Source organism: Eurytemora carolleeae, unplaced genomic scaffold (assembly GCF_000591075.1).
Source record: "Eurytemora carolleeae unplaced genomic scaffold, Eaff_2.0 scaffold1944, whole genome shotgun sequence".
NCBI classification, from domain to species: domain Eukaryota; kingdom Metazoa; phylum Arthropoda; class Copepoda; order Calanoida; family Temoridae; genus Eurytemora; species Eurytemora carolleeae.
The window spans coordinates 22,624-39,096 of record NW_019397841.1 but is presented as its reverse complement, the minus strand read 5'-3'; the positions used below and the strand labels follow the sequence as shown (position 1 = coordinate 39,096).

The 16,473-nt window shown below is 33.0% G+C and overlaps 1 protein-coding gene across 1 annotated transcript; it reads left to right on the top strand.

The window, feature by feature from the left end:
- The first annotated feature begins 7,209 nt into the window (after positions 1 to 7,209).
- LOC111716081 (uncharacterized) lies at positions 7,210 to 9,110 on the top strand. Its single transcript, XM_023491491.1, has 3 exons — positions 7,210 to 7,316; positions 7,451 to 8,109; positions 8,338 to 9,110. The coding sequence occupies exons 2-3, from the start codon at positions 7,452 to 7,454 to the stop codon at positions 8,355 to 8,357; spliced, it is 678 nt and encodes a 225-aa protein (XP_023347259.1). The 5' UTR covers positions 7,210 to 7,316; position 7,451; the 3' UTR covers positions 8,358 to 9,110.
- The last annotated feature ends 7,363 nt before the right edge of the window (positions 9,111 to 16,473 follow it).

Sequence of the window (16,473 nt, the reverse complement as noted above, 5' to 3'; positions counted from 1 at the left end):
AAGTACGATTCCAAGTTTACAATATGGACCACTTTACCAGCTTAGTGATTTTTTCAATGACCCACTTTTTAGGTCGCTACACTGGAAAGTACGAAAGTAAAAGATTGAAAATAGGTAAAAAGTAAACAGAGAAATGAAATATAAAAACAGACAGAAGCACGAAGAAAGTTAAAATAGAAAGCATTTTTCTCCATAACATGTCAATCGGTAATATTTGTCAAAAATAAATTATTTTAACAATTTTCTGACGTACTTTGGGAACTTCCCCCTAGCAGTTATCATACCACCCTATCCCAACTCTTATGGCAAATCATAATTCATATTGGACAAAAATAGCCAATCAGGATAATAAAAGAAGTACGAACATGATGTTTGTCGCAGAGAGTTTAGAATGTTGACCATGTATATCCTTGTAGTAAACACCGAATAGGTATTTTTCTTGCTTGCCAGAGGTGTTCTAGTCTTTCTTAAATGTTTTTATTGATTTCGATCTTTGGTTCCTTATCCTTCAGATATTCCAGTCTTTTATTATTGTTTTTGCTGATTTCCATCTCTGGTTTCTTATTCTGTAGATATTTTCTTTATCCCGTAGATATTCCAGTTTTTCTTCCACGTTTTTTCTGATCTTCATTTCTAGTTCCTTATCCCGTAGATATTCCAGTTTTTCTTCCACGTTTTTTCTGACCTTCATTTCTGGTTCCTTATCCCGTAGATATTCCAGTTTTTCTTCCACGTTTTTTCTGATCTCCATCTCTGGTTCCGTATCCCGTAGATATTCTAGTTTTTCTCCCAGGTTTTTTCTGATCTCCATCTCTGGTTCCTTATCCCGTAGATATTCCAGTTTTTCTCCCACGTTTTTTCTGATCTCCATCTCTGGTTCCTTATCCCGTAGATATTCCAGTTTTTCTCCCACGTTTTTTCTTATCTCCATCTCTGGTTCCTTATCCCGTAGATATTCCAGTTTTTCTTTAATGTTTTTTTTTCTGATCTCCATCTCAGCTCTGGTTCTTTATCCCGTAGATATTCCAGTTTTTCTTCCACGTTTTTTCTGATCTCCATCTCTGGTTCGTATCCCGTAGATATTCCAGTTTTTCTCCCACGTTTTTTCTTATCTCCATCTCTGGTTTCTTATCCCGTAGATATTCCAGTTTTTCTTTAATGTTGTTTTTCTGATCTCCATCTCTGGTTCCTTATCCTGTAGATATTCCAGTTTTTCTTCCACGTTTTTTCTGATCTCAATCTCAGCTCTGGTTCCTTATCCCATTGATATTCCAGTTTTTCTTCCACGTTCTTTCTGATCTCCATCTCTGGTTCCTTATCCCGTAGATATTCCAGTTTTTCTCCCACGTTCTTTCTGATCTCCATTTCTGGTTCCTTATCTCCTAGATATTCCAGTTTTTCTTTAATGTTTTTTTCTGATCTCCATCTCAGCTCTGGTTCTTTATCCCGTAGATATTCCAGTTTTTCTCCCACGTTTTTTCTGAGCTCCATCTCTGGTTCCTTATCCCCTAGATATTCCAGTTTTTCTTCTACATTTTTTCTTATCTCCATCCTGGTTCCTTGTCCAAGTTAGTTCTTGTTTGCTTTGACTCATCTATCCTTCTTTTCTCTGATTCTTCTCAAACTTCGTTAATCTCCTTTTCTTCTGTTCCAGCTGCACTTTTCATGTATCTGTAATCTAGGTCGTCATTTGTGGTATCATCGTTCTCAGCTAGAGCTGTGAGGGTGGGATGATAAGAACCTGTTTTCACAGCGGTAAGACTTGCTCTTAATTCCTTCTCATCTGCTGGTTGTCTCTCTGAGCTTTCTGGTTGATTCTCTGGAACCAGATTAACTTTCTTGCTGTCCTTGCAGTGCCTGTCTTAATCTGTATTTGCTCTGGATACAGCTGTGGATTTTTCATAACATGTTGGATTTATAGAATAGCTCTTTGGATCATTCTCCTTCCATGTTTTTCATATCTTTAGTTGGACCCTTTTCTCTCAACCTTCATTCTCTTGTTGAATTTTCTGTCCTTTACCAACTTTCTTGATTAATCAATTCCTCTTCTTTAATCTTCTTTTCTTCTTATCTCTTTGTCTTAATTACTTTCTTCCGGCATTGTTTCCACTCTAGATACTTGTGTTTCTGTGTCTTCCAAGCTTTTTCAACATGTTTGTTTCATTTAATGCTCTTGTTCTTGATCTTGGTGTTTCTCTAGGTCTTAATGTTTCTCTTGATCTTGAATCAAGTTGTTTTTCTTCATTTTCGATATTTTACTATTGGATTCCTTAGCTGTTCCTGCTGTTTCCCCTTCTAAATAATTTTCTCCATGATGCTTAAGGGTTGGCTCTATCCCAGAGAATTAAAAAATTTGACTGCTTCCTCTGTCAACTAACCGTCAAGAAGTTTTCACGAATAATTGTCTTCTTACTCTCTTCTGTGGAACAATCTGATTTTCGTGCATTATTTATTGTTTTTGTTACTAATTATCTACATTCTCCTGTTTCTTTTGTTCTACGGCTTGTTTGTCCACAGTTTCAATGAATAATGTCATTATGTATAAGTCTACAACATTAATTGTTAGTATGTACAACGTACTGCAGGATTACAGAATATCATGTTTACACTATATTTGCTAAATCCTTTATATCAATATACCAAAATTTGTTTCATGGTTTATTAGATCTTTTATATCTTGTGGTTTTACCAATTGGTTTTCACGCAATATTAACATGAAACATGAAAGTTCAAATTATTTAGCGTGAGAACTACTTTGCTTGAAAAATAAATCTCTGATTTCGTTCCAACCGATCACCATGGTGGCAAACAAGGAAGTATAATTCATGGTAATTATTTTCTAAGCGTGTTCTTAACCTGCACTCCAATTTATTAAGAATGTATATCCACCCTTTTGCAAAAATCAACCCCTCTGCACATTTTAAAATTTGAAACCCTTTTTCACACAATCATATTTTACCATGTCCGGTTTTTTCTTTCTTTTGTTCTTTCTTTTGTTCTTTCGTCTTTTTTTCTTTCTTTCTTTAGTTCTTTCTTTCTTTGTTTTTTCTTTGTTTTTTTTTCTTCCTTTCTTTCTTTCTTTCTTCCTTTCTTTCTTTCTTTCTTTCTTTCTTTCTCTCTTTCTTTCAATCTTTTTTCTTTCTTTTTTTTCTTTGTTAACTGCTGTTATTAAAATACGTTTTTATTTAGAATCTAGAAGATCAAAAACTTGTTTATAGGTTTGACTTTGAAATAACCCGTGCTTCTTCATTTATTTTTCATTTTTGTTTCATGTCTTCTATTAAATTATTTTATCATTATATCCTCCTGTATCTACCTATCATAGCAATACGAACTTTGTAGCCTAACTGAAGCCTCCAATTATATTTCTAAAATGGTGTTTTCAAAAAAAAAAATTTCAAAAACGTTTTTACGTTTCCTAAACTTTGATATATATATATATACATCAGTTACGGGGTTCTAACATTGAAAAAACTTTCTTATATATATTTTTTCAGTATAGATGTAAAATGTAGATTGCATCATATTTGAAGAATTGGGGCACAGGAACCTAAAACCAAACCTCAAATATCCTGGTTTAACTTCTCATTTACATTCTTTCACAATCCATCAATTCTCCTCGAATCACTTTCCCTTTCCATCCATCAATTTATTTAGACATATCTATCTATCTATCTATCATAATTTGCTCATATACTATCCGGCAGGAAAATTGGGGAAACTTTTACTTTCAATTTTGTTTGACGAGAAACAGGTTTCCGATTGGCGATTTGTTGAAACATATCGATATTGAAAGTTTGTCGCGAACTAAAATTGCTATGCTAGGATAATTCAAATTAAAAACTAGAAGTGCTTTGATTAGTTTATCATCGACTTTAAACTATAATTTCTAATTCCTTTTATCTTTGCAACCTAATTCTAACCCTGTTTAATTAATTCTAACTATAAAATATTTATCTAGCCCGATTCATTCCTTCAAACACAGGGCTATCTTAGCATTAGATAATATGAAACTCCTAGAATATGAAAAATGAAAGGGGCTTACGGCTAAAATTAAGCGCTTTTGATCGTTACTAATCTTACTTCTATCTGTTGCGTCTATCAGGAGAAAATTATTAAAAACAACTCGCGCTGAAGAACGTAGCGTTCATAAAAATTCAAAAAGTTGCAACATCCAGGTCTGATCGTAAAATAATCAATTTAATTCCAAACAAATCATTCAGATATTTTAACCAATAATCATCGATTACTTTTCGACGCATTCGTATATAGTTAATATTTCATAATATTTTTACAGCGAGCCATGAATATAAGAAAACAACACAGTATAAATGTCATATTGTCGTCTCTGAAATCTTATTCTTTTTGGATAACCCCGTATCATCTGGTTGCAAAGATATCAGAACCAAACTGTAAAGTTTGATGAAAGTGTTCCTAATTTTTTTAAATCCTCTAAATTTCGAAATAAAAGAATTGCTTTTCGTAAATAAATCTCTTTTTTGACAAATATCCTACTTTTGTTGTCAAATAAGCGATTTTTTGCGGAGTATAAACGATTAAGGCTATTTTACATTTTGGGGAATGTAAACATAGCCAATAAAAATAAATAGATTCCCCCCTCCCTCAGGTCTTTTCAGGGTTAACTTCGAAATATTGCTGATTAAAATCTAAAATATTTAAAAAAGTAGAAACGGAAAGAAAATAAAGATGCCATACCAATATGCTTTGTTTTGATTATATTTAACAAAAGGATACAAGGTTTGCTATTCTAGTATTTGGAACCTTTTCAGAAAAAAAACCTCCTGGAATGGACTGAAATAAAGAGTCATATGAAACTTCGTGAAAATGAAACTCCTTGAAAATGACGATGAAACTACGTGAACAGTCCACGCAAGGATCTCTAAGATATGAACAGAAGAGATGGATACCAGAAATGTGTTTAGTTGAAAGAACACCCCTATACTATTTGATAATATTAGTTTGAAATTATATATCACAGCTAGCTATGTAAACTATAATATCTATGTTATCCTTGATCAGTGAAAGGTTTAAACTGGGGTTTTACGTTAGTTATTAAGATTATCTAAATATTTTAATCTAGAAGTTTGGGTGAAGTCAAGAAAAGAATATGTAAGTATTTATTTTTTAAATTAATAAACAATTCATTATTCAGCCCTGTGTGATCATAATTAGGCATCCGACATATATCATCCTTTGTTGGTTTAAATTAATTATATTATAGATATTTGGATGATTTTTCACACAGACCATTATATGGATACTTAGGTGTGAATTGCCATGATTCTGCAGTTTTTATGGCTTTTGAAATTAGGTATTACAATGCTAATTCATAACAAAGACAATATCGAATTCGTCACTGAATTCCCATGTTTTTTGGGACACCCTGTATATTCAAATTATTTTTTAAACCTTCTAACCCTATCAAGATGTTGCGAAAATACTCGGATTATATTCAAAATTTATATTTATTTCGAAATGTCTTTAGAAAAGAAGAAAAAGCCAAGCTATGTTTAATTTTATCGCCTTTCAACATTGTTGTTCAAAATAAAATAAAAACTTTAAATGTTTAGTATTTTAGTATAAAAAAAACAACTTTAAATAAACCTGTATAACTATGCGAAATTATAAAGTTTTTTAAATAATATGATAACCTAACGGGTTCAATAATAATGTAGTTAAAACTATCGTTCGTTTACGTTTAAGTAAAGATGAGAATCATTAAATTCTAATACCTATGTATATATTTTTCAACCCATCCCATTATCGTAGCCTATAAATCTTGAGACTGCCCCTCCCATTATATATTTTATATTTCATCTTATTATTTTACAATCCAAGAACTTACAGCAATCCTAGATCTTACAACAATCCTAGATCTTACAACAATTCTAGAATTGACAACAATTCTGAATTCACAACAATTCTAGAACTTACAACATTAATATAACTTACAACAATGTTAGATCTTACAGCAATCCTAGATCTTACAACAATCCTAGATCTTACAACAATTCTAGAACTTACAACATTAATATAACTTACAACAATGCTAGATCTTACAGCAATCCTAGAATTTGCAACAATTCTATAATTTACAGCAGGGGCGGATACAGGATTTAAGTGAGTGGGAGCAAGATTTTTTAGAAACCAAAAAATTCATAATTAAGAATAAAAAATCGCGCCGCAGGTGAAAATTTTTTTCACTTAGAAGACTTAAAAATAGTCAAATTAATGACTAAAGACTAAAAAACTAGATTTTTAACTTTTCACACATTATAGTTTATTAAGACAGATATTTTTCCTGTTTTGCACTAGGGTTTCTTTCCCTTAAGCATGCTATTGCGAAGCTATTCTGAAAATAGGAATAAAAAATTCCTAATTCAGGGGGGGCGAATGTCCCCTCGCCCCCCCCCCTATATCCGCCTCTGATTGAGAGCATACTAGATCTTACAACAATTCTAGATTTTGCAACAATTCTAGAATTTACAACAATTCTAGAATTTACAACAATCATAGATCTTACAACAATCCTAGAATTTACAACAATCCTAGAACTTACAACAATCCTAGATCTTACACCAATCCTAAAATTTACAACAATCCTAGATCTTACACCAATCCTAAAATTTACAACAATCCTAGATCTTACACCAATCCCAAAATGCACAACAATCCTAGAACTTACGACATTCCTAGATTTTACAACAATTCTAGAACTTTCAACATTCGTAGATTTTACAACAATCCTAGAACTTTCAACATTCCTAGATTTTACAACAATCCTAGAACTTTCAACATTCCTAGATTTTACAACAATCCCAAAATGCACAACAATCCTAGAACTTACAAAATTCCTAGATTTTACAACAATCCTAGAACTTACAACATTCCTAGATTTTACAACAATCCTAGAACTTACAAGAATCCTAGATTTTACAAGAATGCTAGATCTAACAACCAAAGTTCAACCTTCAAATTATCAGAATATCTATCTCTTACATTTCTCTAATCACTTTGCCAATCCTCAGTTTCAAATTTTGGGTTCCTGCATCCAATAAGGGGCCTAGGATGCGCGCAGGAATGTGCAGGGCGCACCCTTACGCGCTCTGGGCTAATGAAAGTGACTTGGGTCATGCTGGGTCGGGAAAGCGCGTGTTTGTATGTGAGTTGAGAGCGCGCGCCCCACGCCGTGTTTTCACTGAGATAAGTAAACCTAGTATCCTAGGTCTGGGATAGTATTCTACTGACCTTACAAACGAGACCAGGCTTCATATTCTTAGCGGTGAAATCATCAGGTAAACTTTCACTCTCACAACCTTTCAGTTTTTTTCCCAGACTTTCATCTCAAAACTTTCAATCTTTTTTTATGGCACAAGTTCAGAGATAAATAACAGTGAGATACCTTTCTACAATTGTTTTTCTTTTACAGCATGGCCCGTTATCTGATCTTAGCCGCAGTGCTCATTGCAAATGCTTTAGCCGACGATGGTTATGCTGCTCCCAGCAGCCAGGGATATGCAGCTCCCAGCAGCCAAGGCTATGCTGCCCCTAGCGACGGGTATGGAGCACCCAACGACGGTTATGGAGCACCCACAGCTCCTGCGGATGGCTATGGAGCCCCCTCTGACGGTTATGGAGCTGCATCTTACAATGAGCCCACCGGATATGCTTCTGGTTCAGCGGTTGCTGCTCCCGCTAATGATTTCTTAAGCATTGAGAAATGGGTCTACCTGGTCCCCTTCTTCCTTGCCGTCCTTGCCGCCATCATCATCGCCCAGATCATCACCCCCGCCATCGCTGCCCTCATCGGGGCCAAAATTGATCTTGCCAATCAAGCAGTTGGAGCCATTGGTGGTGCTGTTGGTGGTGCTGCTGCTGGTGTTGGTGGTGTTGGTGGTGCTGGAGCTCTTCCTAATCTTGGTCTTGTCCCTCTGGATCTCCTGAACGCTGTGTTGACCCCCTTCAACCTGGCTATCTGCACCACCAACCCCCTTGCCCTTGCCGGAACTCCAGCCACCGGACGAGGATTCAACTTGGACCCTGAATCTGTCAAGTTTGCAGCATCCATGCTCTACAATGCGTATGAAAGTAAGTATTAAATTATTTTCTATTTTCTCCAATTACCAAAAGTGTTTTTGCTAATCTACTGACGTCTTCATCGTGCAACTGTAATTATGTTGGAAAAGGGTAAAATTGCAAAATCGTGAGTGTTTGTGCCAGAGTTCAACCTATTACAAGCATCTACTGGGTCTTCTTAATTAAACCTTTCTGCTTTAATTAACACCTACTCATTTCACTAATTACATCTTTGTTTAGAATACAGTGAGCTGGAATAAAGATGAAACCCCCGACCCAGGACACAAACATGAAAATTTCAAGAATACATCGGCATTTTTTTTATCCGCCAAAGCCAGACCTAATACGATCTATTAGCAACAAATCAGATAATGGCGCAATCACACGATTGTAAATTATCCTTCAAGAGGCGCATCCCGGCCCGGCGTGTCGGTGTGGGCGGGTTAGTACAACTGGGTGGGCGGGTGAGTACAACTGTGTGGGCGGGCCAGTACAACTGGGTTTGTCCATATTTGGGTTTGAAGAATAAGCCTCAGGGCTGTGATTCAAATCCTTCTGACCCACTTTCCCGTGTAGTCGACCTAACCCCCTCTCCACACCGGTCCAACCTTGACGCAGCACACCGGGCCAAAAAAGGGGCGATGTCTTGACGTAGCTCGCACAGAACCATAGTTAATGGTTCCAGATTTGCGACCTGCATATCAAACCAAGACCTTTCCCCCATCCGACTTAAATCTAACGAGGCAGAAATTGCTCTTCGACTTTATTATACATACGTTAACCCATACTGGGGCAAAATATCGTCGACAAGGTATTATTGCGACGGTATTAGACTTGATAAGCTAGACCAAACAAGAGACCGCATAAGGACTCAGGACAAGACGGGACAAAGTACCTGAAACCTGTAGAACATAAATACTTATAGTTGTTAGTCATTCAATCCTAATTTATTGAATATTTATAATTACATTGCTCTCTTTATAATGTTTTAATAAAAATGTTTAAAGATGTTATTTTTATATCTATATCTATATATATACGATGCACCTTAAAAAAATGTTAACTTATTTTGAAGAACCAAAAATTATTTCTTACATAAGGAATGAGATTTTGAAAACAAGAATATAGTTTAACCCTGAACTTTGGAAAAATCGAAAAAAATGCTTATGTCGGCTTGACCATTTATCAGTGGGATTTACGCTATTATACCTAAATCTTATAAATTATAAAAATAAATAGCCATGAAATATGCGGGAACAGTTTAAAGAGCTCCAACTGATTATTTAATTAAAAAATTAAATGCAGAATTCCATTACCAGTAAGTTTATAAAACGACATTTTATAAATTCTTTTGAAGTTTCCGAAGGTTAATATCTGTATTGAACTGAGAGAAAAATGACAAATCATTTTGTTAACTTAAATTAAAACTTTGATATAATTTGAATAATATGATAGAACAAAGAAATCGAACAAAAAAAGGCTTGATTTAAAATGATAGGTTTCGAATTTTTTTATTTTATATAATTTTTTAACACATACAGAGTTTTAAAAAGAGATTAATTTAAAATTTGACAAAAGTATCATGGGCATTTTATCAATTGTTATCATTTGAAATCATCATTGAATAAATTTAAAAGATGAAAAGTCTTAAGAATCTAAAAGTTCATGTAAAGCATGTAAAGTTCAATCTTAATTGCAATTTCATTAAGTTATATATATATATATATATATATATATATATATATATATATACCATATATACCATATATATCTGTTAAGAATTGATTTCACATAGTTCTATTAACATGAACTAGATTTTTAGATCGCTTCACGCCCATCATCTTTTTCATTTGATAACATTTGCTCTTTGTGTACATTGTAAAACAAAAACATGACAAATTTTCGCGGATTTAGTAACAAAATTTCCTGGATTTACAAAACTTTCAAAAGCTAAATTTTGTTAGAGGCAAATATTTAAAAATGTGATATCCATAAACCTTCCCTGGGGTCAGGTGAGGTCCCACACAAAATTTGGGCCCGAACGGTTTCGCCGTTTTGACGTTTATTGGACACAAACAAACAAACAGACACCCAGACAAATAAAGTATATATATATTGAAATCTGAAGTAAAAATTTGGAAACAAAAAGAGATTTCGCCACAAACTCCTACATCTATGCAATCCGATGTCGTAGACCTTTGAAATTTTAAACTATGAATATTGTTAGATCAAATAGTCTAAGTTTGAAATATCAAAGGTTTTTTGTTTAATTTATCAATAGTATTTTTTTCATGTTTTACAATAAATATAATATTCTTTGTTAAGTATAATGACATTACTTTTATTTAATCTTTTTTTTTTAACGCCGAAATAATGTTCTTTTAATCTTTAANACTTTTATCAGCTATCAACTAGATTTTCAGACATCATACTTTTATCAGCTATCAACTAGATTTTCAGACATCATACTTTTATCAGCTATCAACTAGATTTTCAGACATCATACTTTTATCAGCTATCAACTAGATTTTTTTGACATTTGTTGACAATCAACATCATAAAAGACACACTTTATTTCCGTCGTCCAAAAGCCTCCTTCCTCATAATTATATCTCATTTAAAATCATCGTTATGCTAGTGTCCTAGATTTATTAAATAAATTTAACCACTGTACTTTATGTATAAGTGTACTGCATGTACTGCATGTAAACTTGCTTATAAAGAAATAAAAAATCACGCACAGAAGTTAAACTGCATTTTTAAATAACGGTCGCGGAATTTAAATTAAGGCATCGTGAAACAAAAACTTTCCAGCTTTCCAGCTTACCAGCATACCAGGTTTCCAATTTGCCAGCTTTCCAGCTTTCCAGCTTACCAGCTTTCCAGCTTTACAGCTTACCAGCTTTACAGCTTACCAGCGTTACAGCTTACCAACTTTCCAGCTTTCCAGCTTTCCAGCTTACAAGCTTACAAGCTTACAAGCTTATCAGCTTTCCAGCTTTCCAGCTTTCCAGCTTACCAGCTTTCCAGCTTTCCATCTTTCCAGCTTTCCAGCTTTTCAGCTTTCAATCTTTCCATTTTTCCAGCTTTCCAGCTTTCCATAGCGTAATTCGAAAACTCTTCTTAAACTGGAAACTTTCCTATTTCTGTAACGTAAACCTAGTGTCGTTTCAGTATCGTAATCAATCTAACAGCTTTCCTTACTTCCGCAAAATTTCAAGGATTTCAAGTCAACTAACTCTTCTTCTGAGAATCGCAAACCGAACATTTCTTGTTTTTTCAAAACTTAAAATGGAAACTTCCACCATCGTCAACCGAACATTTCTAGGTTTTTAATGATGTAAAACCGACCATTTCTAGGTTTTTAATGATGTAAAACCGACCATTTCTAGGTTTGTCCAAACGTAAAACCGAACATTTCTAGAGTTTTCATGACGTAATACCGTCATTTCTAGGTTTTTCATAACGGGAAACTGAACATTTCTAGGTTTTTCATGACGTAAAACCGACATTTCTAGAGTTTTCATAATGTAAAACCGAACATTGCTAAGTTTTCAATAACGTAAAACCGACATTTCTAGGTTTTTCATTACTGAAAACTTAACATTCTTAGATTTTTCTAAACGTAAAACCGAACATATCTAGAATTTTCATAATGTAAAACAGAACATTTTTAGAGTTTCATAATGTAAAACCGAACATTTCTAGGTTTCCCAACCTAACCGCATATTTTCCTAGATTGATTCACAACGAAAGTATCGTCTAATGCACTGTGATTAGGCCCTAACGGCCAGTATCTAGTTATATTGTTCCTTTCAATTATACATTTTTATCTAACGAGGCCATTCATTTAAACACGTACTTGAACATACTAAGAGATTACACTGCTATTGCTTTGCAAGGATATTGTTTATAGGTCATGCGAGGGGTGCGAATAATTTACTACCAATTCATTCGTTTGTGCAGCGAAATTTATTTAAGAAGCAGAATTGAAATTCGTCTTTGGTCTTTAAAATGTGTTGCGGCATTCATAAGGAAACCAAATTTTACAAATTTTACCATCATCAAGGGTGATTGATTTGTGACTTTTTTTCAGAAATCAGCCAGCCGCCCACCTGAGATCGCTGCATTTTAACTTAAAAAAAAATATTGTTGTCAAAAAAAAATTAAAAATCATCCATAGGATTGAAAATTGACAATTTAATATTGGAGAAATAGCTTTAAAATATTACAATTAACTAAATATGATACATCATATTCTTGGAAATTTAATTCTGAATTCAGATTCGAAAACCATTTTTAAAAATATTAAAATCTAAAGAAGTTATGACCAAACAACGGTACTAAATATATTCCGGTTTTTTAACTTGTTAATGTTTTTGATAATTGTTTTAGCTCTAGCTCACTCAATTTTTTTTTTTTTAAAGACTTTCCAGATTTGAATTCAGCATTAAATTTCCAAGAAAATGATGTATAACATGAAAATAAAAAATATTTTTTTTTTGTGGCCTTATGGTGAATTCTCCGACATTAAATCGTCAAATCGCAACCCGGACAATTTTGATTTTTTTTTATAAGTGAAAACGCAGCAACCTCTGGTGGGCGGTTGGCTCAATTCCGATATTGATCACCCCTAAATTAACCATTGTCTGCACTTTCTTTTGATTAGCAATGAATGTAAAATTTAATTCATTTCACAATTGTATTGTTTTCAATACAATTCACATACAGAGTCAGAACAAACAGCTGAATAAAACATGAAAATTAAATCAGATATAAAACTTAAAACATGAAAACTGAATATAATCATATTTAAATCATAAATAATGCATATTTATATTCACTATGAATATAAATAAATCAGAAATGAAAACAGGAAACGAAACATATAATATAAACATAAAAATAGAATAAAACGTGAAACACAAACATAAAAAAATAAATAAGCATTTTTCAAATATTTATAATATTTAAACATCAACAAATATTTCAATCTAAACATACCCTATGACTCGGTTGAATGGAAAACTCGATAGAAACAAGTCAACATACTAAGTCTGGTTTAAAAATTCAACTATGAATGAATTGTGTTTTAAAGAAATGTTTAAATCTCGAATAAAGCTGGAGTCCCAAGCTAGTGTTATAGGGTTGTTAATCGTTTTCGAAAATGATCGTTAAACGATCGTTTTTGTTTCGTTTTATTATCGTTTTCAAAAACGATCGTTTTTAAAAACGACCCACTCGTTTTGAAATTTTAAAAAACAAATAACGATCGTTTTTATAAACGATCGTTTTTATAAGAACGATTTGCGACCGTTTTTGATACGATTGTTTTTAAAAAAAGCTATCATTTTTGAAAAACGATTGTTAACTATCGTTAACGAAGGTTCGTCGTTAATGATTGTTAGCGAAACGACGAATTCTATAAAAACGATCGTCTTTAAAACGAGCGTTTTGTTTTTGATTTTTCGTCGTCGTTTTCATAACGAAACGATCGTTATTCAAAAAAATGAAAACGTTAACATCTCTAAATACATTAAATATAAACATTAGAGCAGAAAACTCGACATGCTTGAAATTTTGCAAAACATAAACATTGAAAGTAATAAGAATTACACAATACATGTGCATTAAACATGAATTAAATGATTCATATTCATTGAATTAATTAATTAAATAATGAATTAACAATGAATAAAGTTTCTAATTCTATCCTTTTCTATTTATATAAAGTTGTAATTTCTGTTTGTCTGTTTGTTTGTCCGATCATAACTTTGGAACCCTTGGACCGATTTGGCTCAAATTTTGATTGGGGAACTCGGGAGACAAACGGGAATGTTCTTAGTTTCTGGCAACGCTGGGTTCCCAAGCTGATAGTAGTGCATATATATTTATATTCAAATTCGAAAGGTATAAAATATTTTCTTCTCCCTACTTGATTTATTTTCCGGGGAGGAGAATGGGATGGAAGGAGGGTGCATGAGGAGCGTGCGGGTTGTTTGGGGCGGTGGGGAGGGGGGGTTGATAAGACCAACCTTCAAATCTCTTATCCTTGTATTGCACATATAAGGAAATTTGAATCTTGGTTTAACATATATCACGACATATCTTCCCCTCCCTGTTTTACCATGGTCTCCTCACCTTCTTGCTTCTCAGAGTCAAGGATATATTGTAACATGAAAGGATGGTCTGAGGTTGGTGCATATATATACCTTTGTCATCAATATTATCTATCTATCTTTCATCAGAGATGTATAGTTGCAAAAAACTTAAGAATTTACTCACATCAAGCTAAAGTAAATTTCACGTGATGTTGAAATCTGACACAGTGAGAACCAGGAAAGGAAGACGACGCAAGTTATAACTTTAAATTGTACAATATGCTCATATATGAGACACAGCAATCGCATAGTGTAAACAGGCTTATTTCACTTAATGAGTGATTTAATATAAGTTTGCTTTAATTTCGTCTTCCTATGCCATAGTTTTCTGGTTCTCACTGCATGCATGTATTTTTTTGACTTCTTCTTTTTTTCTCATACGTGTCCGTAAAATCAAGATTCAAGTTCCAGTAATGTGTCGTATGAGTTTGACCTTCTCCTTTCTATGAACTATATATATATAAGGCTGTAATTTATTTCAAAGCTATTTTTATTTTTTTACATAATACTATAAATATTTTAGTTATGAAATATTACTTTATTTAGTTTTTTCCTATTCTCCATTTTTTTTAATCTCTTAAATCAAAATCTACACAAATGTTAAGACCCCAAAAATGAAACTCGGGAGTTTTGCTCAACGATACTCTTTTAAATTTCAGACTCTGTAGTATACGTTCAAAAACTTGAAATCTTTGTAAACAATTGTTATCTCCCCAATCTTTCAACCTTACAAAGAGTCAATAAACCTTGGCAATATGGGAAATTAGGTTTCTCAATTAGTATGATAATTTGAACAATCACTGTTTATTATATAGGTGAGAAAGTGGTGTGCACTGAAACCTTTGAGATAATTCAGAGCACAGAGCTTGAGGACTGCATGGAGCCCAAAACTAAAGACATAAGGTTTCGTAATGAAAGCCAGTTTTGAAACCCAGGTTTCACGAATGGGGTGAGGCAGCGTTGTGGATATCAATATTTTTATTATGAAATATTGTTTTATTCAGTTACTTTATATATATTCTCCATTTTTTTCGAATCTCTTGAATAAAAATTTTCACAAATGGCCCCAAAAAGGAAACCCGGAGTTTCGTTCAGTGTATGGTACTCTTTTCAATTTGCTCTTATATCTCTGATATTAACTTATAAAAATTAAGAAGATGAATTATATATTATGTTTTCTTAAACAGACAGAAATGTAAATCTGAAACTCCAGGGTTAATTAAAGGGTCTCTTAAAAATACGTTTACATTTCCTTTAAGTTTACGTTTTTATAAAGAAATTTCTGTATAAAGAAAACAGGAATGTGTTGAAATATTATGAATATTTTCTAATTGGTGAATAAATATATGCAACCTGCTACCGGTCTGTATTCATAATATTATTTAAAGAATTAAAAGAACCGGGGCAGGGCTAATGTAGTTTTAAACGCCCTTTTTTGCAGTACGTTAGGAAAATATCAGAGACTGCAACTTAAGAATTGTTTTACCATGCATAAAAATCCGAGCTGCGCTGCAAACTATTAAAATGATTTTACCCGATGCTTAAATTAAACCATAGCTACAAAAATATGTCGTCTTCATTAAGTTTGAATCCGATTCAACCATGGTTAAAATGTCTTAAGTTTAGGAAAATTGAAGAGAAGACAATCTGTTATACGCTACTTCTCAAATAACTATTCATATACTGGGTGTCCCACGAAACATGACAGTAGTAAGACGCTTTGAAAGTCGTCTTTGATATTTGGATTGATTTGAGACAATCAGTCGTCAACCTTCTTTCAGATCTAGGATTCTTTAAATTCTAACCACAATATTATCCTAGTTCTAGGATTCTTTAAACACTAGTCACAATATTATCCTAGTTCTAGGATTCTTTAAACAGTAACCATAATATTATCCTAGTTCTAGGATTCTTTAAACACTAACCACAATATTATTCTAATTCTAGGATTCTTTAAACACTAACCACAATATTATCCTAGTTCTAGGATTCTTTAAACACTAACCACAATATTATCCTAGTTCTAGGATTTTTTAAACACTAACCATAATATTATCCTAGTTCTAGGATTTTTTAAACACTAACCATAATATTATCCTAATTCTAGGATTCTTTAAATACTAACCACAATATTATCATAGTTCTAGGATTCTTTTAACACTAACCACAATATTATCCTAGTTCTAGGATTCTTTAAACACTAACCATAATATTA